This window comes from Hypomesus nipponensis, chromosome 22 (genome assembly GCF_054491055.1).
Source record: "Hypomesus nipponensis isolate SF chromosome 22, ASM5449105v1, whole genome shotgun sequence".
In the NCBI taxonomy this organism is placed as follows: domain Eukaryota; kingdom Metazoa; phylum Chordata; class Actinopteri; order Osmeriformes; family Osmeridae; genus Hypomesus; species Hypomesus nipponensis.
In genome coordinates, this window is record NC_140382.1 from 11,612,099 (window position 1) to 11,633,398 (window position 21,300).

A 21,300-nucleotide genomic window follows, 5' to 3' on the forward strand; every position below is an offset into this window, starting at 1 on the left:
TCATTGGTTGGTGTAGAAGTTTTTGGTGCATCTGTTGTTGCAGTGGTTGGTGGTGCTGTTGGTGCAGTGGTTTGTTGACCTGTTGGTGGAGCTGTTAGTGCAGTGGTTGGTGCAGCGACTGGAGTAGTGGATGGGTCAGCAGTTGGTGTAGCGGTTGTTGGTGAAGCTGTTGCTGCAGTGGTTGGTGGCGCTGTTGGTAGAGTGGGCGGTGGTGCTGTTAGTGCAGTTGTTGGTACACTTGTTGGAGCAGTGGTTGGTGGTGCTGTTGGAGTAGTGGATGGGTCAGTGTTTGGAGTATCTATTGTTGCAGTGGTTTGTTGAGCTGTTGGTGCAGTGGTTTGTTGAGCTGTTGGTGGTGCTGTCGGTGCTCTGGTTTGTTGAGCTGTTGGTGGTGCTGTTGGTGCAGTGGTTGGTGCAGCGACTGGAGTAGTGGATGGGTCAGCGGTTAGTGCGGCTGTTGGTGCAGTGGTTGGTTGAGCTGTTGGTGGTGCTGTTGGTGCAGTGGTATGTGCATTGGTTGGTTGAGCTGTTGGTGGTGCTGTTGGTGCAGTGGTTGGTGCACCTGTTGGTGCAGTGGTTGGTGCAGCTGTTGGTGCAGTGGTTAGTTGAGCTGTTGGTGGTGCTGTTGGTGCAGTGGTTGGTGCACCTGTTGGTGCAGTGGTTGGTGCAGCTGTTGGTGCAGTGGTTAGTTGAGCTGTTGGTGGTGCTGTTGGTGCAGTGGTTGGTGCAGCTACTGGAGTAGATGGGTCATTGGTTGGTGTAGCAGTGGTTGGTGCTGCTGTTGTTACAGCAAAACCTGGAAGATTATCATTTTTATGTTATAGACTTAATTGACCACATGTAAGAAATCAACAGATTCTGATCGTATGCATGGTACTGTGTATTGGAAAAGCATGGTAAAATCCAGGATGTGATCCAAAACAATGTTGAAAGCATCTTATGTTCAATAAATTAACATTCTCTGGCAGCAGCTCTGGAGGACATTCCTGTAGTCCACACACCCATGCCACACTCTCCTTTAAAACTAGTTTTAAAGTGGCCTTTTATTGTCTAACAGAAGGTGCACTCATGTAATGAAAGCCCACACCTTACCTTGGCAATGTAAAATGCTCACAAACAGAAATGTCAACAAATTTGACAACATAATAATTACCTATAGTTATGTTAGATGGTGATTCTGTTGTATTTGTTGTTGATGTTCCTGCTAGTCCTAAAAAACGAAATTTGTGATGGTTTAGGGCATTTTAAGTATATCTATAATCTTTACACCAATATAACATAGCTTCAAACACACACAAAACACATACACAAATAGTGTGTGTGTGTATTTCTTACATGCGTACACACACAGCCACACACATAGAAACAGACCTGCTAACAGGAAAAGGATGAAGACTGGTTCCATCCTGTCCCCTCTGGTCTCTGTGTAGATATCATTAGCACAATTAATTATCTTAAAAGCATTAACTTGCACACAGTTGAATTATGCCTGGGCTTTAAGACTGGGATTTCGTGTATACATACAATTATGTTTACAAATGTATTATAGAGATGTTATATAAGCTCCTTAAGTAGTATAATTCAGTGTTCATATTATTGGTTATACATGTAATCAACACAACATGGGAAACAGGAGGATGGTTCCTTACACAGTGAGTGTTGTTTATTTTAGTAGCTGGAAAAGCCTAAGCAAAAGTACCAAGGGGCAAGGAAAAATCAATCAGTCAATCAGGCTGAATAAGGCTGAATATTACGGCCGATATGTACCCAGAGCAAAGGTACATGCAAAAAAAATCTTATTATGATTGTTTAATCATCCCAGGATGAGTAACATATTGAAAAGAGTTTAAACTATAGAAAAACTATCTAGTCTTGTCAAATGCTATCAGTTTACTAATTAATTTAAAAAAGAGCTTGACTGTTGATGCTACATTGAAATTTAAAAAACGCTTTTGACTGAAGGTTAGCTGTCTCCCTTAAGCACTTTTATTACTTACCAGAGAATGTAGCCCTCAGATGATTTATATCTGCCTCCAATATTGAGTGGGTGCTCAATAACCACATGTAGTCTACTTCTTGAGTTCTGAGGTGAAATGAATTAAAAGCTTCTTTTTATGACAGAGAGGTAACAGAATGACAGCTTTGGAACTGGTCTGCCGTCTTTTATCTCGCAAAACTGGTTAACTGAAAGTGCCCTTTTTAAATGAATTACAATTCATGCCATGCAGTCCTAATTTAAAGGACAATTGGGTGAGATGGCAGGGGGCAGTGGTTCCGGGGGTGATTCAGGAGTGTTGGGTTAGGTATCTGCAGGCTAGGTGTTGTAATCCAGATCATGGGAATACGACACACAAGCTTCCATCGACTCCAATCTGTCCATCTTTGACGCAGTGTCTCAACACTTAATTGAAACCGACACCATTTTGCCATAAAATGCATAGTGGAGACCACGTTTTTGTTTGGTTTGATTGGTTTTGACACAATTTACTTGTGATGAGGCTGAGGGGGGTAAAATACCAAACTCTACACAAGGGAATGTCATGTATGTATGTGTAAACAGGGGTCTATCTATCTCCCAATCTGAGAGGATCTCGCAGAGCATGTCAATGTGTTGGCTATAGGTAGAACAGCTCCTCCTCTCTCTCTCTCTCTCTCTCTCTCTCTCTCTCTCTCTCTCTCTCTCTCTGTCTCTCTCTCTCTCTCTCTCTCTATCTCTCTCTCGCTCTCTCTCTCACACACACAAACACACACCTTATAGACCACTCATGTGATGTCTCTTCAGTATTACAGTGGTTTGTTCTGTATATGCCTTATAAGATACAATCTTAACCCTAACCCTAACCTGTCTCAGAGCAATGAGATTACACTAAAAACAAACGCCAGTACTTTTAACTGATCCAAACCACTGCTTGACGGTAAAACATAGGTGGAGCTGTGATTGTATGTTATTCGGCATCTTTTAATTCCGGTCTAGTGAAATGAATTGTGCTGGCAACATTTTAATGACTTACTGTAAAAGGAACTCCAACCTGTTCTCTCTATGGGACACCATGCCTCTATCTCTCTCTTTTCTTCTTTGTTTTATCTTTATCTCCATTGTTCCTGCCCGCCACCACCTTCTGAATCTCTGTGCCATATCACAGTTGGAGGAGAGAGAATAGTGCGCTCTACTGGGCTTTAGACAATACTTGCAATGGGATGCTGCTGAACCAGATCAGATCTGATGATTGATAGGCTCAGCCTGCAATCCGGGCTATGGAGGGAATGTGACTCGTAAGGCAGGGGGTTTCATACAATGAGTCAGACTGTCAGGTGCTCTGAATTTCCCACGGACTCCAGGCATGTTACAGGGCTACTACACCCATTCCACAATTTACTCCTTACTCTTAAACATGCAGTGGTTGGAAGGAATGATGTCAATATTTTTGCAAAGTGTTGTGCTTGCTAAAAAACAAAACAACAGACATAACAGGAAGTTGTTATGTTATCCCTTGTTAAACCATACCAACTCAAATCAAATGTATTTGTATATCCATTTTTACAAGCAATGCCACAGAGGAACTCGCTGTTCGACATTCAAATCAATAAATAATTACACCACCAAATATTCTGTATGTTATATTCAGTAATTCAGATATGTTAAAAGCAGTTCATTTTCAATGTCAGTGTGTCAACCAAATTCATAACTACCAAGTGAAGAACCTCTGAGTTTAAATGACCTGAAAGGTATTTCTGCTGTACAACCAGTAATGTGTTTTATAAAGTCTCTTACATTTCAATGTAAAATTAATCGGTCTGTTGTGCATGTTGTATTAGGGATAGGGTAAGGGTTAGGGTTAGGCGCTTCTAAAAACATTAGATGTGTTCGACTTCATGCAGCGAAAGGGGTCGCCTGCAGCCGCCTGCAGCCCAGCTGACTTGAAGCAGCCAATGGCATTCTCAGATTCAAGGCAGCCAGCTGCAGCTGACTGTCGGCGCCTGACTGTGTATCTCTGTCGAGATACCAAAAGTCCTACTTTGTGTGTGTATAAAGTCTCAACTACATGAGCAATATTCTCTATTTGCATGGATGTTGCTTCATTTTATTGTTAATCTATAGAGCAGGTTAAGGAATCCTGTAATAAATGCATTGTTATACTCGTTTCCTAGTGTATGACATATTGTAGTGTGATTAAATTGAATTATTTAATTTCCGTCAAGACACGTATTGATTGGACCATTCATTGATAACCATAGCTATGAAAATATGTTTTACTTGTCGGAGTGGATGTATCTCGGGGATACACAGTCTGCATCTAGATTTAGAGTGCAACAAATATACAATATTAGGCAGGGAGCAAATAGAGTACATATTGATGGATATTGATATTGATATCATATTGATATCCCTGATGGATAGTAACATACAGACAACACAGGGGAGATGGGGATGGTTGAGGGTGGCACCAGCACAGATAATATAATAACTGGAGGGGGGAGGGGGGTTACTGTTCAAACAATATTGGTCATCACTGTTCATGGCAATGCCAGTGTTGACTGTACATTGGTATGAACGCTTTTATTAACACATTATTTGTTGAATTATTTCACTGTGACAGAGAATCAAGAACCAACATCCACAAGGCAAACTCATTTGGTCACACCCAGAAACTTCTAAAAGCTGCTAGCATTTAGTCTAAACAGCCCAAAGGCATGTGCTTCTACCAGTTCTAAACACCACGTGACTGTCGTGCTGAAGGGCATCCTGTTAAGCCACTTCGCAAGCAGAAGGAGGAAGTTCAACCACAGAAATTCACATCATTCCTTTAACTGTACAACCCCACCACCCGCAGGCTTCTACCTGTGAGCATTCAGAAGGAGCGTGATCAGACAGCATCAGCCAATTGCAAATCCCAATGCACATGAGCTGCATGCATGTAAAAGGTCAACATTCTTTGAAAACAAAGGATGATTCACGGATCTATAAAAATAGGTTGTTTAATTTGATAACATGTTGTGCTTATGGTATAGTTTGTTTGAGGGCAAACATCATGTTTATTTGACTTGCTTTTTGTCAGTATGCACATTCCAAATACATACTAAATAAAAGACTGTGAAGAACACTCATTTCTTATTGTTTTAATTTATTTAGTTCAGTCTTCTGAATACTACACCATTATTGTTCAGCACATGCTGGACAATAAGTCTTGAAACAGTGTAGATATCTTACCTCCGAAAATCCCAGTATTATAACAAGTAACAAGTATATAACAAGTAATTACATGTGAGGCTAACTGAAGTATTAAGAAGACAGATAATACAGGATTAAATGATTAAATGTCTAGACTTTTCTATCTGGACAATGCAAAAGTCTCACCCAGCTGTAAAGGCACACCTCCACAAGCACTTGCCATTGTCCTGTATTGTCACTGTAAACCAACCACATCCATTTAAATAAAGAATTCCTGAATGACGTCATGGAGCACCGATATAATTAGTGTTTTGAGATCAGTGATGTTGATTAACGTCTTTTGTGACAAGTTTAGAAATATGACTCATGTACTTTTTACACAATGAGTTATTACGCATGTCTGAATTGTTGTTTTTTCAGTCAAGTCTATGATATTTCAACCAAATCAGGACTTGAGAATAGAAGTACACCTTGAGAACATATGTTACATTAACTTCCAATCTCGTGGTGCATCAAGGGCATTCAGCGATGAATTTAAAAGGTCAGTGACCTTATGTAATGGCTAGACTGAGCACACAACCCAAGCACACAACACAGCCCAGGACAAGGCAATGGAGAAAAGTTTGTTTCAATGAGGAGTTGTGGGTGGTTGGAGAACGAGGCCAAGGCAGGCATATAGGGCATGGCAGGCAGGATGAAGAGGCAGAATTGGGTGGTAGGGCAGCAAAAGTGGGCGGGGAAGGTAGGTTGTGTGTGCAGGTTAAAGAAATTGCTTTGATCACTTAAATAGTTTGATGTAATCTGTTTCCGCAAAGGTTATTAGTTTTCTGAATTTATGGGGTTACAGTGTATCATTTTCCAATGATAGATGTTGCCTCGTCTCATTAGCTAAGAGTATGAACTTTGATTATATTTAAAAAATATAATTAAAGATGCGTCTGTCTACAAAAACACTACAGGGCAGACAGATACTCATTGGCTTTGGCTCATTTTCTGTGAAGAACATTCTAAATATCTAATTTGGCCATGGCCAAAAGTATTGTGAGCGACATACATTTGGTGTTTGCAAAGCTTGCAGGGCTTTGGCATAAAATGACTGATAACATAATTTCAGTAAGTCATATCATCAGCACAAGGGATAGTGTGAACTAGTTCAAGACAGGTGAAATCACTCTATCATTCTGATTGGATTTTAAGAGCAGATTGACTGCTGTAAAAGAGTATTAACTGCTGTAAAAGGACTATTTGTTTATATTGAAAGTTTTCGCCCTTAAAAGCTTTAAAAAATATGAAATGTGCTCTATTATATTCCAGTATTTACAAAACATGTGAAAACATTTTTCTCAAATACTGAACCAGCAAACTTTGCAAAACACAACATTTGTCATTGCCAAAACTTATGGCCACGACTGTACACAAATAAAACAAAATATTTGGCTGGCTCCCTTCACTGTCTTCCTTTTCTATGCCTGATGTTTCAACATACACCAAAACAAACACATGTTTTCCTGCTTGTCTGAATGTCTTGTTTTTTCATTCTCCTTACCCTTTATAGAATGTGAATCTACAAAGTGACTTGTGGGAACCTGCTGTTATTGCAAGGCATTATTTTGATATATTCTTTGGAAAATGTACTATTTTCCCACACTCCACCCCATCCAAGTGCAAATTGGGTGTTTGATTACAGTTTTGTTATGGCCAAGTGTTTTAAAATCCCAATAATGTTGTGGGCCCATCAGATCCACAAAATTGGGCCAGTTATAAAAATCTGAACACCCCACAAGGGTTAAAAGGCAAACAAACAAAATGCTGCACTAATAAAATGGGACTTGCTGACGGGCAACATCTAACCCAGGATGTTGATATGAGGTTGGTTGTGTCAGGTGTGTTATTTTGGTCCTGCAGGTGTCCAACAATGGTAAACATTTCCAACCAGTGGCAAAGTTTTGCAGCAGATTCATGACTATGTTGGAATGTTTCAAATACAAGAAAACTAGGGTTAATCAAAGTTCTTGATTTATTGACAAATTTAGCAGCTAGCAAAACCGTTCAACATGTAGCCTAGTAGGCCTACATTCATCAGCTCATCTAATAAAAGAGTACAGTACAACTTCCAGGCCAGAATACTATTCGTTGCTGCACTCTGGTGTTCAGCAGAAGCAACAGCTTCTATCACTACATCACCTTTTCTTTATATGGAGGTCTAATCTACAGTCGTGTCCATAAGTTTTGGCAATGACAAATGTTGTGTTTTGCAAAGTTTGCTGGTTCAGTATTTGATGAAATTGTTTTCACATGTTTCTGTAGAATATTGGAATTCCATACGGCACATTTCATATTTTTAAAAGCTTTTTGGGGGCGAAAATGTTTAATATATGCAAAAAGTCCCCTTTTTTACAGCAGTCAATCTGCTGTTAAAATCCAACCAGAATGATAGAGTGATTATAGAACTAGTTCACACTTTCCCCTGTGCTGATGATACTGAAATTATGTTATCAGTCATTTTATGACAAGGCCTTGCAAGCTTTCCAAACACAAAATGTATGTCGCTCACAATACTTTTGTCCACGGCTGTACATAAACCATGTTCCTACTTTAACTTTAAACAGCAATACAGCTAGCCTGACGTTGTCATACTCATAATTCTAGTCAGAATATAAATCTGAAAACTCTCCGTTGGGCTTTGAGTACGGAGCGTGGTTCAACCGAACTCGTAAAACAAATGCCTCTACGCTCAATTGGATAGACCTACAACCAATCAGAGCAACGTATTATTTTGTTTTTTGAAAACGAATTCAACCCAAGGGCTCATTCGTGACGTTGTTGATTACGTTACTGTTGATCATCTGTCCTTCATCGTATAAAGCCCGCCCTGGCAATTTCATTGCTCCGTCCCGATTCTGGGTTTTCTGTAGTTGTCCCCAATAGGAGACCCTCCAGACCCAACTTCCCGAACAATTTTTTTTGTGGGCGGGAGAAGTTGGGCTGGCAGCCAGGCTACAATACAGCATTCTTGTCCAACACAAACAACCTGCTTTTTCTTATTTTGTTAACAGTATAAGCAAACATGTTCCTTTTGCAAGGGAAAAACGTATATTCAATTTCAATGCAAGTGTTCACCTTTAATTGGAAATCCACTGCTTTAAAGGTTCGTTCAGCCTGTATGGATCGTCTTAGCACAGATGGGCATAATGCGTCTGCTAAGATTTCTATTCATTCCTTATACAAATTGGTCAAAGCAGCTTTGTAAATATGTTTTAGGAGGAAAGTCTTAGCTAAGAACTTTAATTTATATTTAGTAGAACTAGAACTCATTTTTTTGCCTTGGGATTAACAGCTCCTATCACTACATTGGGGTAGAAAAAAAAGTTTTCTCTAACTTCAAGTCAATGCTGCCTTCTAGCGGTGAAAGTGAGCAAAGCAATAGTGAAACGTTCAGAATTATAAACAAGAGGAACAAAGCTCATGCGCAGTTTAGCTGATATCTAAGCATTTGGGATGGACCTACGTATTCAGTAAGGTCAAGAAATAGGCCATCAGATAATATGGACTCCGTGTATGTGAGCAATTTTGAGCATTATGTTGCTCATGATCACAACCCAACGTTCATTTTAGTTTAAAGGAGACGCAACAAAGCACTCAAAATGGTAGCGGCGATGCTCGTACTAAGAAGTGGATTTGCTGCAGCTTTAAGAACGTATATTTAGAGTCTGGTTCTCCAAAAAATATATTGGTTCAATTTGAAGCTTTTGAATAACTAAGTAAATATATTTAATGTCGAAAATCTGAAAGGAGGATAGCGCATTGCTATGTCACACTGTGGAACTACGGCCCCATGTACGGAACAAATGCTTACGAAAAATGCCAAAATAAACAGGTTTTCTTCTTAATTGTGTGTAAAGTGGTAAAGTCGTTCCAGGACAAAACTATTCACAAAGGCACCCACGGCCATGGAGCCGGAAAGTAACTCAGCCGGCTGCAGAGTTAAAGGTGAAGAGGCGGAGGATGGAAAGGCCACGAAGCGATCCCCGGTCAAGAGTGGAATTGTCCCTGCACGCAGGGCTTTAAGAGAGCGTGGAGTTGGTCGCAAGAAGACGGGTGCTTCAGCTTCGCCGGACACCAACGGGAATACTGCTGTCAGTCAGAGTCAAATCTCAGGAAGAGTGCTACGAGACCGGTCCACCCGGACAATCCCTGCTTGGTTGCGAAGCGACCGAGGTGATGACGGAGAGGATGTCATCCCAGACGTGTCTGCAAACCGGCGGAGTAAAATTCCCCGAAAAAAGAACTCCTCAACAGGAATTGTCTGGGATGGCAGTGGTCATCCTCAACAGTAAGTCGCCAATGTGAAACAATTATCGTGTTTAGATTTAGATCTAAAGTTCAATTTGTGCAGCTACCCACTATCATCTCTCTCTCTCCTCCATGGACCTGAATAGCTCTAGCTGCAGTGAGCCGAAGGAATTAACGGATGAACCCGGTAAATAGCCTCATACATCTCGCCATGAACTTCATGCTTGAACCACCATACATTTTCTACTGCACATCTGTAGTCGTAGGCCTACATAATGTGTGTATTTTCACTCAATATGTTCACTGTAACGGTCGGTCCTCATGTAATAAAATATTTGGAATTTTTTTGACAGCCCCACTCTCCCGCCGTTCCCAAGCACAGACTAAAGTCCCACTTGCCTGCTCAGTCAAGAGCTCTAGAGGGCTGTTTAAGAGTGAGCCAGGTGAAGACCATGCTGCTGGTATGTAATTGGTAGAAAATTAATTACTCTTTCATAAACTATTCATAAAATTACGCCAGAAGTGCCCAAGTGACATGTTTCTGTTTCCTCCATGTTTTATAGTTGAAGAGGAAGCCATGGTTACTGCAGAGAGAGGTTCTGTAAAGTGAGTATCCTCATGTGTGCTTCACGTTCCAGGGTGGGTGTTTACATGTTTCACACTCCTGTCTCTCGGCTTCGCCCGACAGGGAGAAAAAAGAGGAGGCCAGTGAGGATGAAGATAATCTCTTAGAGGATAAGGATCCTCCTTTCCAAGATGACCTCAGTGATCTGAACTACCAACCTCAGTCTCAAAGGTATCCCAGATTACATACTGTATGTGGGGGGGGGGGGAGCCACCACCGTAATTGCTAGTAATTGGTGGAAATTGAACAAATGTATTTTACAGACATGCAGAGAATCAAGAGTTCAGCAGTGATGAAGATGTCCCTTTTACAGACGACCTGAATGACCAGAGCTATAACCCTAGGTCTGACAGGTAAACTGTGCTGTCAAAATGTGCATATGTCCATGTATGTTCATCTGTGCATGCATTTGTGTGTGACTTACTTAGGGTTACTCTCATAGGGAAGCACCTAAACTGAGGGGCAGACCTCCTGCCAGGAAATGGGAGAAGAAAGAGAAAGAGCAGGAAAAAGAAAAGGACCTGGACATAAAGAAAGAGGGTGGAGAGGGCGTTCAGGACGTGAAGTTAGAGAGTGAGCTTGGAGAGGTGACGCAGGAGCCTAGGAAGTGAGTACAACATGGAAAGAGTAAATCAAAGGCTTTGGAACATCATTAAATACCTGTTCAGTTTGTTGACCCAAAAAATAGTCATATATTTTGATGTAAATTTGCATTGAATATATTCTTTAGATTCTATTGATATTTATATAAAGATATTCTGTACATTCTATTGATATTTATATAAAGGTATTCTGTAGTTTCTATTGATATTTATATATTTTCAATGTCCTTGAGGAGGGGCAGACGAAGGAAAGACGACAAAACACCTCGTCTCCCTAAAAGAAGGTGATGATGACAACTGTATAAACCTTTCAACACACTCTTTCATAGAGTACCATCATAATAAACATTTGATTGACAGTCCTCTCCCATTCCCCCATACAGGAAGAAGCCACCAGTGCAGTATGTGCGCTGTGAAATGGAGGGCTGTGGCACTGTCCTAGCACACCCCCGCTACCTACAGGTCTGCCATAGCCACCATGGTCACTTTGACAACAACAGAATGCAACGGCCAATGGTATTCTTAATTTAATAACTGTCCTCCTCTCTTTCATTCCACACTATATGGTCATCCAGCACCATATAAAATACCAGCACCTACTAAAGAAGAAGTATGTATGTCCGCACCCCACTTGTGGAAGGCTTTTCAGACTGCAGAAGCAGCTTCTTCGTCATGCCAAGCACCACACAGGTGCACAGCACAAACACATAGGTGCACAGCACCAACACACAGGTGCACAGCACAAACACACAGATACACAGCGCAAACACACAGACACACACACAGGTAACTTATGGAAGCATCTTTAATTTCCTTTTGGGTTAATAGTGTAATGAATTTAACTGAGAAGCAATTAGAAGACTTTCATTTCAGAGTTGCATTATGCCGGTATTGTAACATGGATGACATCTGCTGGACTGTTGAAGTTACTGCAGCCCCTCAGCTAAACCTCAAGTGCATATATGATACATAATGGTTTCTAGCACAATTTTATTGTTACCCAATCATACACCGACCAACATGTCTGTAAGGAATTTGTTGATGTATTACAGACCAGAGAGACTACATCTGTGAGTTCTGTGCCCGCGCCTTCAAGAGTTCTCACAACCTGGCTGTACACAGAATGATCCACACCGGAGAGAAGCCCCTTCAGTAGGTCCCTCTTCTTGTCATTTCGTCCTCTATCCTATCATTCACCTACATATCAGTTACCTATTCATTTACCCTTTCTCATGCTCAGTTTATATTTCATGCATTAATCAATTCTAATGAGATGAAGCACTAGATTTAGAATTTTTTTTCTATCAATGAGTACATAGCCAATGAAATGCAGTTAGCATATAATAGTTAGTTAGCTATCACTATGTCAAGAGCATATATTAATCTCATAATTTCATATTTATGAATCTCATAAAGTTAGATGTGAAGTGTAATTTCACTCCATTCATGTATACATTCTGGAATGTATTCCTCCATATTGGTCTATCCAAAGTTCTCCTTTCCCCTCTCCTCCTCTTCCTACATCCTCCGGTGTTCCATTAGGTGTGAGATCTGCGGTTTCACCTGCCGCCAGAAGGCATCCCTCAACTGGCACATGAAGAAGCATGATGCCGATTCCTCCTACCAGTTCTCCTGCTCCATCTGCAGCAAGAAGTTTGAGAAGAAGGACAGCGTAGTGGCTCACAAGGCCAAGAGCCATCCGGAGGTCCTGATCGCTGAGGCCTTGGCGGCCAACGCTGGCGCTCTCATTTCCACACCCACCTCCCTGCTGGAGGCCCAGAGAAACCCCGTACAAAGTAAGCAAGTAGAGGTGGTGCAGGTTGCTCAGTTGAGTATGTTGGAGACCGTCAACCAGCAGGGTGGGGAGGCAGGGCCAGTTAACGAGCTGGTTGTGGAGGAGGGACCGGCCAATCAGCAGGTGGGACAGATGAGCCACCAGGTTGTAGTGTTAGGACAAGATCAGAACCTCCACTCAATGCAGGTGCCGGTGACTCTAGCCCTGTCTGCCGCTGGCCCCCCTTCACCCACTGCCAACCCCCAAAAAACCCAACTACAGTTCCAGATGCCCCTTCAGTTTGTGCAGACGGCCCCAGCTCAACGGTTTCAACAGCAACCTCAAATCCAACAATTGACCCTACATCCCGGCCCCGTGGTCACCCAGCACCAGGCCCAGGTCCAGCACCTGCCGCTTCAATCCTATCTGCAACAGCCACAGGAGGGTCAAACCCCAGTTCTCCACATGACTTTTGAACCTATATCCCAGTTGCAGACCCACATCCAACAGATCCCTTGTCTAGTGTCCCCTCTGCAGCTCCACACCCTTCCGACGGTTCCCCAGACCTCTGCCTCTAGCCCTGCACTCCTGCCTCAAGACCCAGATTCTACCAAAGGAGAAAGCTACATCCTGGACAGCCCCACAATCTCCTCTTTGTCTACTTTGTCCGTAAACACCCTTCATCCAGTGAACACAATGGGTGAGAAAAGCAAGGCCTGGGAACAGAACAGAGAAGAGCTAGTCTTAGCTAATTGCACTGAAGAACACATGGAACATACACTTATTTAGTATAGCCGTGGTTACAAAGGGGAAAGATAGCTTTTTCCCCACACCTAGCTGTGACCCTTTAAACGTGTGATGCATTTACAATAATCACAAATAGGCCTACAGGATTTGTTATGTAGTCTTTCAAAGTTTGTTTTTGTAGCATTTTAGGCTGATATAAAATATATCAGGGAAAATATGTGTAAGTAATGAGTTGCCTTTGTACATAAAGTGATGTAGTTTGTCAATCTATAGCCACTGACCCTTTGTGTGTGTGCACATGTGATGTTACTACAATAACTGCATATGTAAAACACACACTGGAAACATTAGAGGCATTTATTTACCATTTATATATTATTACATTACATATCAACCAGTCTTTTTTTAAGGATCCACACTGAGAATTTCCTTAGACATCAAACAGCAATATGAAAGTTGTATATTTAACAGTGGTCAATATTATCCATTAAAGGAAGAGTTCACCCCAAAATCAAAATGTTATATTTTTCTTCTTGCCTGCAGTTCTATTTATAATTCTAGATTGTTCATAAATCTAGATGGTTTTGGTGTGAGTTCCAGAGTTTTGGAGATACCAGCCAGTGCTGCCACAGAGATGTCTGCCTTCTCTCAGTATAAATGAAAATAGATTGGACTTTTCTTGTGGTGCTCAAAGCACCAAAATAAAAATACATTTGAAAAACTCAACAGCAATGTCTCTTTCTATAAATTGTGACTCAGTAACTTCATAACAAGGTCTGTGGATTATCTTGAGTCACTGAGTTATGATTTCTAGAAAGAGAAAACAAGCCTAGTCTAGTTGCATATTATTTGGAGGAGGGCATACAGCTTTAACCCTGTAAGACCCAACCCTATAATTTCAACATCACCTTTAGCTCTCAAAAAATACATTTTCAAACTGAACGACCACATTTACATAAACAATGGGTCATTTGCCTTGCAATGCTATTGGTTACATTTGCAACAACAACAAAAAAAAATAACAATTAAAGAGCTAAAGGTGACGTAATTTTACAACAAGGGTGCTAAGGCTGGTATCTCCAAAATCTAGATGGATGAATAGCACTTTAGGTAAGAGGAAAAATATGAATTTTTGATTCTGAGGTAAACTCTTTACCTAATTTAACAAACAGTATCAGTGGTTATAGATTTATCTGTCACAATGTGGAATGGCACTGGTGAGTGGTAACTTATTTTTTACAAACACACAAATAACATAAAACTGTATTGCTGACAATAATCCTGAGTTGTCCTGAGTTAATCCTGCCCCTCAGGACAAATTGACCCGTTCTCTTTCCTTCTGCAAAGCGTAATTCTTCATTGCTCGTTTTGGAGGGACCAGGGTGTTACTCAGGCCTACCCTTCTTTTCCTCCCCTGCTGCCCCTCAGTCTCCTTGTCTCCCACCAGGTTGTGGAGAGGCTGTTGCCCAGCTCTGTTTGGATCAGGCTCTGCATCTTCCACACTGGGTGGGTCATAGTCGCCGGGAATGATAGAGCTCTGAAGGTCGCTGTCATGTGCAAACTTGCATTTGATCCCAAACCTACACCTGCCGTCTTTCCTGTAGGCCACGCACATCCTCTTACCAGCAATCTGGGAGGGCCTGGCCTGCAGGGTGAGGGGTACATGCTTTTGTAGTGCGTGGAGCTTCTGGTCAGCCTGCGCCTTGAAGGGGTTGGCGAACACGCTGCTCCGCGTCGAGGCGCCGAGAGGAGGAGGGGGCAGTTTAGGAGCAAGGAAGCTGGGGGAGGGGATTGGAACATGGGAGGAGATAGGTGGCTGTGTAACCAGGAAAGACACACTTGGCGGCTCAGGACGCAGCTCTTCCTCTGGGTCCAACTCATAGTCTGACTCGCTGGAGGCTGACCCTGTCTCCAGGAGGAAGTTGCGATGCTTTAGGACACCTTCTTTGAGTTCATCAGTGGGCCTGCTCGAGGGTGGAAGAGTTTGAACATGCAGGTTAGGGATATACTACCGTTAAACAGTATATTAATACATGAGGACAGGAGGTCACTGGCTAGGTCTACTTCATGTTATTATTTAAATACGATCAGCCACAGTGGGGAAGTAGGGCCTACGGTTTGCATGCACCTAGTTGGATAGCCTACTACTATTACTTTAGTTGAATTGGGTTTATTATACAATAAATAACGTAGCTAGTTTATTCTATCTACCTACCTGGTACATTTGTGTTCATCGTCCCCTGAATCTCCATCGCTCTCGGAGTTTGAGGACACTCCGTAGCCGACAAGTGAATTCATGTCCACTGCTGGCCAACACCGTTGTTGTGTCAGTTCCTCTCTGTGTTCAGTCAGACAGACGCAGAATTCTTATGTTTGACAATGGTCGTGACTCTGCATAGATATATTTTAACAATCAATAATTAAAAGAACTGGTGGCGAATGTATAACCTGCTACAACTGCTAGCTGTAAACACTAGCCACCAAAAACCAGGCTGATTGGCTGGCCAGGCTTCTGGGATTGTTTTTCTGAAAGATGCAGTGCCCTCTACTGTGCCGGCGGTATATTTCACGTGGAGTATAATGTGTTCAGAATCAAACAAATAGGTTTCATACGAGCTCAAGCACATCTGACATTTTCATGTATTGAATCAATTTGTATTAAATAGGTTGTGCATGTGCCTTTGAGATAGATTCGGGACCACACTTTAGAGCTGTTTTACATGTTTACATGTAAGCCGGTAATTTAGTCGGTCAGTCTTTACGCACTTGTAGGCCTGATATATTTGTAAAGAAACCCCTTTGAGTAAACCTTTCGTTGTTTTTAACTGATGACAAGCGTCGGAAGCCTGCTGTCTATCTAGCCTGACAATGTAAATCCGATCCGGACATTGCTTTAGTTTGATAAAAACGTTTAGGACGTGCTCCCTTAGGCAACTATATTAAGCGTTTACAAAATGTTATTGTCACGTCCCCTTTCGAGTCCATTCTAGCACGATAACACGGTATATCGACACAGGCCTAATTAACTTAATCCTACTCCCATTGTGGATGTAAAGTGTCACTGCCAGTAGGCCTAATTTGCAAACACATGAATGAATAATCCACCTTCCGGTTAACCTCCCCTCCTCTCCCCGCCCGCTGTCCCGATAAATTCCACAAGCCTAGCATCAGTTTCCAAGAGGAAGAGGAGGAGTGACTAACTGTAAGCAACGTTAGATCTGAAAGTTTAGACGTAAAAGTCCAGGAGGTAGGCTGTTGTCCAATGAATGGACTGGTTTTGTTTCAGCGAGAGGAATGAAGTAGCCTACACGATTCTTTGCTGAATATGAGACCAAATTTAAAGTAAACTGGTCAGGAGTGGTCCAACTTGCATCTTGTTTGAGCCTGTTGATGTGAAATACCTTAAATCGGTGTCAATGGCTGGGATGCGAACGAGAAGCGGTAGGACATTTTCGGGACCGTCCCGGACAACGTTAGCGAGAGTCGACGCAATTGCCCTGGAATTGCACCATGAATGCACCCTTTTACTTGGACTCTATGTAAGTATATATCTGTCTGTCAATATGGACTCGTAGCTTGTGCAGGCTTAGGTCATAAATAATGCTGTCGCTTATGTTGAACAAGGAATTGGCAAATACTTATTATCTAATTAGAATAGATGAGAGAGAGAGAGAGAGAGAGAGAGAGCGAGAGAGAGGGGGGGGGGGGGGGAAGGAAGGAGGGGGGGGAGAGAGAGAAAGACATATAGAGAAAAATAAACTTGGAAAAACATTTAGATGTTGTTCTACGTGCGCTGTCTGTGTTTGTGTGTGCTAATGTGTTTTAACAATATGTGTGGAAATGTATGCAGGAGTGCACATGCAGTGAACTCAAAAGGAATGACTGAAGCGGGCGGTGTTCTGACGCAGTCTTTGGTGTTCGGGCATGTCCTTCTCTATGTGATGTGCCTCTCATTGCGTTCGAAAGCACAAGTTACTTTCATAAGCTATGATAGTTAACACCACCCAGTTCCCAACATCCACACACACAATGTCCTTGAACGTCCATCAGCCTGCTCTTAATTGCTTGAAGCTATGGAACAGTTGTTGCATGGCTTGGTCTAACTGAAAAAAAGGACACACACATGTCAATGGAGAGCCAAGTAGGCCGACTGTTCAATGCTTATTCTAGTATTTTATTGTGGCATAGTCTAATCAAATTTCCTAAAAAAGCAGTTCTGGAGACAGTCTGCATCGTGCTGGTTTCCAGCACAATAACTTTTGTCATGCAACAAAAGAATGCACCAGTTCATTGTAGCTTTAGTGTACACCGGTTTCCACTGCTCTGTGTTATACTGTAATAGTTCTTCCACACCGGTTCCAAATAATTAACACAGAGGTCAGAACATTGGCACGTTGGTATAAAATCATCATGGTGGAGAGTTGCGATCACGCTTGAGTCTCATTCCACCCCTGTTGGTACTCGTGGTCAGACCAAAATAGATTTTTTTTGTGTTGGCCTCACTCCAAATGACAAGTTAAAATCCTAGTTAAAACCTAAGTTAACTAAGAAAATATCAAATATGTTTTTAATAAACCAACAATTCTAAACACACGAGGCAGATGAATTATCCTTTTCCCATCTCACCTTTCCCTATAGAGGAAAAAGGAGAGCTTCTCACCAGAGCTTACAGTGGGCAATGGTCGCCCGATGTTGTCCATGCCACCGCCCTCATCCCAGCTCTCAACCAGAGACCAGCTGTGGCGCCTCTACTCTGCCCTCCTACAGTGCCGAGGACTCCTGGTGCGTGCCGTTACCCAGGAGGAGGAGGAGTTTGGCAGTGGGGAGGGGGGCGAGTATGAGAGCCAGAGGAAGACAGTGAAAGACCGCCTGGGTCACCTGTTAGACAGCATGCGCCATCTTCTGGAGGAGTTGGAGGGCGCGCCAGCCATAACTGCCAACACTGAGATCATCGAGGTAGACTCACCATTTTGTGTTTTTATTTGCCTGAGGAAGTGCTTATGAATGTAGTGATGTTCCTGGTTGGTGGACGCAAAATGCAGATATTTCAGGTGGTTAGAAATGATATAATTGTTTTTAGTCAGGTGGGCTGAAGGAGGATACAATGTCAATGCTTCTCGCTGTCTCTCCCTCCCACCCTTTTCCCTCAATCTTGCCTTTTCTCTCTCTCTATCTGTCCTTCACTTTGTCTTGTTTAGTTTCTTCTTAAAACTCGACATCTCTGGCTCTCTCAGCAGATCGACGGGCCGACTAGCGGCGGTACGTTTGAGCTAAAACTCTGGATCTACCGCATCTTTAGCGAGGTGGAGCACTGGAGCAGTATGACCACAGCCACCTTACGCACCATCCCCTTGGTCATGTCTACGGCAAGAGGGAGAAGAGCTGGGAAAAGAGTGAGGCGTTGATAACCAAAATGAGACAGAGGGAAAAGTGGGGTGAAGAAGCACATCAAAGAGGTCAGAGAGGGTCGTAGGACAGGAGGGAGGAGTTATGAGAGAGGGAAGAAGATGGAGGACATAGGAAAAGTTAGACATAGAGAAAAAGAGAGTGAAAGGTGATCCCAGCAGGAGATGCATAGGGAAATAAGTATGATAGTATTTCTTAATAGGAAGTGCCTTGGATGGAGAGAACGAGATACACAGAAATAAGTACATAATTACATTATTTATACCTAGTTTATTGTTTTTATAAACTAACATACTGTCAGGCAAGGCAAACTTTTATAACAAAGGTACTTGCTAAAGTTTGGCAAATAAAAAGATGGCACTTGATGATTGAATTAGAAGTTGAAGTGGATCTGGTATGTAATGTGTGTCATAAGCTGTACTAATTACAGCAAGTGTGAAAATGTGCTCTTATATAGATTTTTTTTTAAATAAATTCGTCTTAAGGAGTACACAGGATACAAACATTATCACAACATGTATTTTAAAGGCTGTGGAAATCATTTAAAATGGTTTGAGACCTGAGTGGAGATTTTATTCCCAGACAGTTATTCTGATAGAGATGTTTTAACCCTGAATATCAGGGCTGCTTCTCATTTCAATGATTTACTTGAGTTAACTCCCTTCCACATGCTAGGTGTTTGTTTTTTTGTACAAAAAGTATGGAATTTTGCCCTCTAGTGGCTGTCTAGCATTTTGCGTTCACGTCGATCAATAAAAAGGAAATACAGAGAAGAAAGGAGAGGAATTATTGGACAAGACAGCATCCTAAACAATATTTAGTTATTTGGGTATATTATGAGTGTACCTCAGTAAAGAGCATCTTTCATATTTCTAAAGAACAAAACAATATTATTAGTTGGCTTAACTTTTGTGCACCATCATATACATGCTTATTCAGCGATCTCTTGATTGAACTTGTTATTATTGTTTTAAGTTATAAATTATGCCTGCACGTTATGTACTGGTAACAGAAGAAATACAGAGTAAAATGGCCTTATATAATGGGTTTATTTATTTGTTTGATTGCTGGATTTATTGGTTGTCAATTTTTCTATTTAACTTAAAAACATTGAAATGCACTGTACAGTGGCTTTCTCCATCATGTGAATGTTTGAATGAATGTATTTTATGTCCAAATAGATGTGCACATCACATAAAGTGGGGACATGAAAACAGAGTCACACAGGAAACCTAGCATGTGTAACATATCTAGATATTATATCAAAATGATTGCGGACCTAGAAGCATTCTTACTATCCCAATGCCATGGACATTACATATTACCTTTCAACTTGCAAGAAAAAGATCACAGTGCTTTTATTTGAAAGAACAGCTATGCCTAAGATCCATTAGGATCCAACTCCACACCAACATGTTTGCCCTTCTCTCCTTATACTGTCATACTGTACACAGTCCTCAGATTTCCTAAGATTACAATTTATTTAACACAAGGGGACTGACTGTAAATCCCTAATGTCATTTATTTCTTACTCATAGACTGGCTCAGCACATTCCCAATTGTCTTTCACAGGAGAATTCCTCACTGAATATCTCCTTCCTTTTTCTTGATGACATTATTTTGAAAAGCCGGTTTTGATGATTTGTGTTGATACAACATATACTGCATCATAAAGAATTGTCAATAAAATAGCTCAGCGGGCTAATGCAGTCTGGCTGTTTAGTTTTCAGTCATCAGTGGCAAAAATGAATTTTTGATGAACATGATATGTTTCCCCTCACGATACACTCCTTAGTTTTCTTGTGTGTACATGTGATCAGGATCCATAATGAGTAGAAAAAACATGTGTCCTCAGTTTGACTGAAGAATCAAACCCAGAATGTGACATTGAATAGATCAAGCAATGTCAGTTAGACCCTGGCTTTGTTAAAATGCTTCCAAACTAATGTATCTATGTATATTTTGCTGAAACTATGATATAGTTTGAGAATACATTTATTAGTGTCTTTATTTATCGTGGATGTATGTATTTTAGGACAGAGGATAAAATAAATGTACATAGGTTGGTCTCTTGGATTTTGTGTGGTTGCTAAGGGATTGGGTCATCTGAGATGGATGTGATAAGTTGTGTGTTGTGGTGTTGTGTTTCCATAAAATACTTTTTGAGCACAAACTAAAGATTCCGAGTTAGAGTTTGATTGTGTGTGTGCTTATGTTTAACTGTAAAGGAAAGACAGGATGTGTGTTTGAATGAAAGGGGTGGGGTGTGTGTTTTAGGGGTGTATGATTGTGGGTGTGTGTGCGTGCAAGTGTGTGTCTTTACAACTGTGTGATGTGTGTCTTTGAGTATGTGTGTGCGTGAGTGTGTGTGTATCTTGATGTGAGTGTGTCTTAGTGTACGTGTGTTTGTGTGTGTGTGTGTGTGTGTGTGTGTGGTTGTTAGAAAAGGAGTGGCAGCCAGGATGCCTGTGGAAGAGGGGGAGGGGTGTGTGTGAGTGTGTGTGTGTGAGAAAGAGAGAGAGAGTGCAAACGAGCAAGAGAGAAAATGTGTGTGTATGTGTGTGAGAGAGTTGTGTGTATGTGGGTCTGTGTGTGCGTGAGGAAGAGAAAGAGGGAGAGAAAAAGCAAGCAGGAAAATGTGCGTGTGTGTGCATGCGCATGAGTGAGAGAGAAAAAGAGGAGC

At 41.6% G+C, this 21,300-nt stretch overlaps 3 protein-coding genes across 7 annotated transcripts; 2 read left to right on the forward strand and 1 right to left on the reverse strand.

Annotated features, from left to right (window-relative positions):
* The first annotated feature begins 8,605 nt into the window (after positions 1 to 8,605).
* zfp91 (ZFP91 zinc finger protein, atypical E3 ubiquitin ligase) lies at positions 8,606 to 13,455 on the forward strand. 2 transcript variants are annotated; one of them, XM_084686207.1, is made up of 12 exons: positions 8,606 to 9,503; positions 9,610 to 9,650; positions 9,817 to 9,924; positions 10,027 to 10,069; positions 10,152 to 10,259; positions 10,352 to 10,432; positions 10,531 to 10,695; positions 10,924 to 10,974; positions 11,074 to 11,152; positions 11,266 to 11,380; positions 11,743 to 11,842; positions 12,233 to 13,455. In XM_084686207.1, the coding sequence occupies exons 1-12, from the start codon at positions 9,121 to 9,123 to the stop codon at positions 13,251 to 13,253; spliced, it is 2,295 nt and encodes a 764-aa protein (XP_084542333.1). In that variant the 5' UTR covers positions 8,606 to 9,120; the 3' UTR covers positions 13,254 to 13,455. The 2 variants fall into 2 exon arrangements, with proteins under 2 accessions (XP_084542333.1, XP_084542332.1); XM_084686206.1 differs by having other exon boundaries at positions 8,607 to 9,503; positions 10,352 to 10,441.
* Positions 13,456 to 14,470: 1,015 nt separating this feature from the next.
* Positions 14,471 to 15,742, reverse strand: LOC146236489 (uncharacterized). 2 transcript variants are annotated; one of them, XM_084686212.1, is made up of 2 exons: positions 15,427 to 15,742; positions 14,471 to 15,178 (listed from the first exon to the last, which is right to left on the reverse strand). In XM_084686212.1, exons 1-2 carry the CDS (start codon positions 15,507 to 15,509, stop codon positions 14,521 to 14,523), a joined length of 741 nt encoding a protein of 246 aa, XP_084542338.1. In that variant the 5' UTR covers positions 15,510 to 15,742; the 3' UTR covers positions 14,471 to 14,520. The 2 variants fall into 2 exon arrangements, with proteins under 2 accessions (XP_084542338.1, XP_084542339.1); XM_084686213.1 differs by having other exon boundaries at positions 14,471 to 15,175; positions 15,427 to 15,737.
* Positions 15,743 to 16,403: 661 nt separating this feature from the next.
* Positions 16,404 to 20,795, forward strand: cntf (ciliary neurotrophic factor). Of its 3 annotated transcripts, none has more exons than XM_084686216.1 (3): positions 16,404 to 16,750; positions 17,850 to 18,167; positions 18,446 to 20,795. In XM_084686216.1, the coding sequence occupies exons 1-3, from the start codon at positions 16,628 to 16,630 to the stop codon at positions 18,614 to 18,616; spliced, it is 612 nt and encodes a 203-aa protein (XP_084542342.1). In that variant the 5' UTR covers positions 16,404 to 16,627; the 3' UTR covers positions 18,617 to 20,795. The 3 variants fall into 3 exon arrangements, with proteins under 3 accessions (XP_084542342.1, XP_084542343.1, XP_084542344.1); XM_084686217.1 differs by having other exon boundaries at positions 18,449 to 20,795; XM_084686218.1 differs by having other exon boundaries at positions 20,190 to 20,795.
* Positions 20,796 to 21,300: the final 505 nt, after the last annotated feature.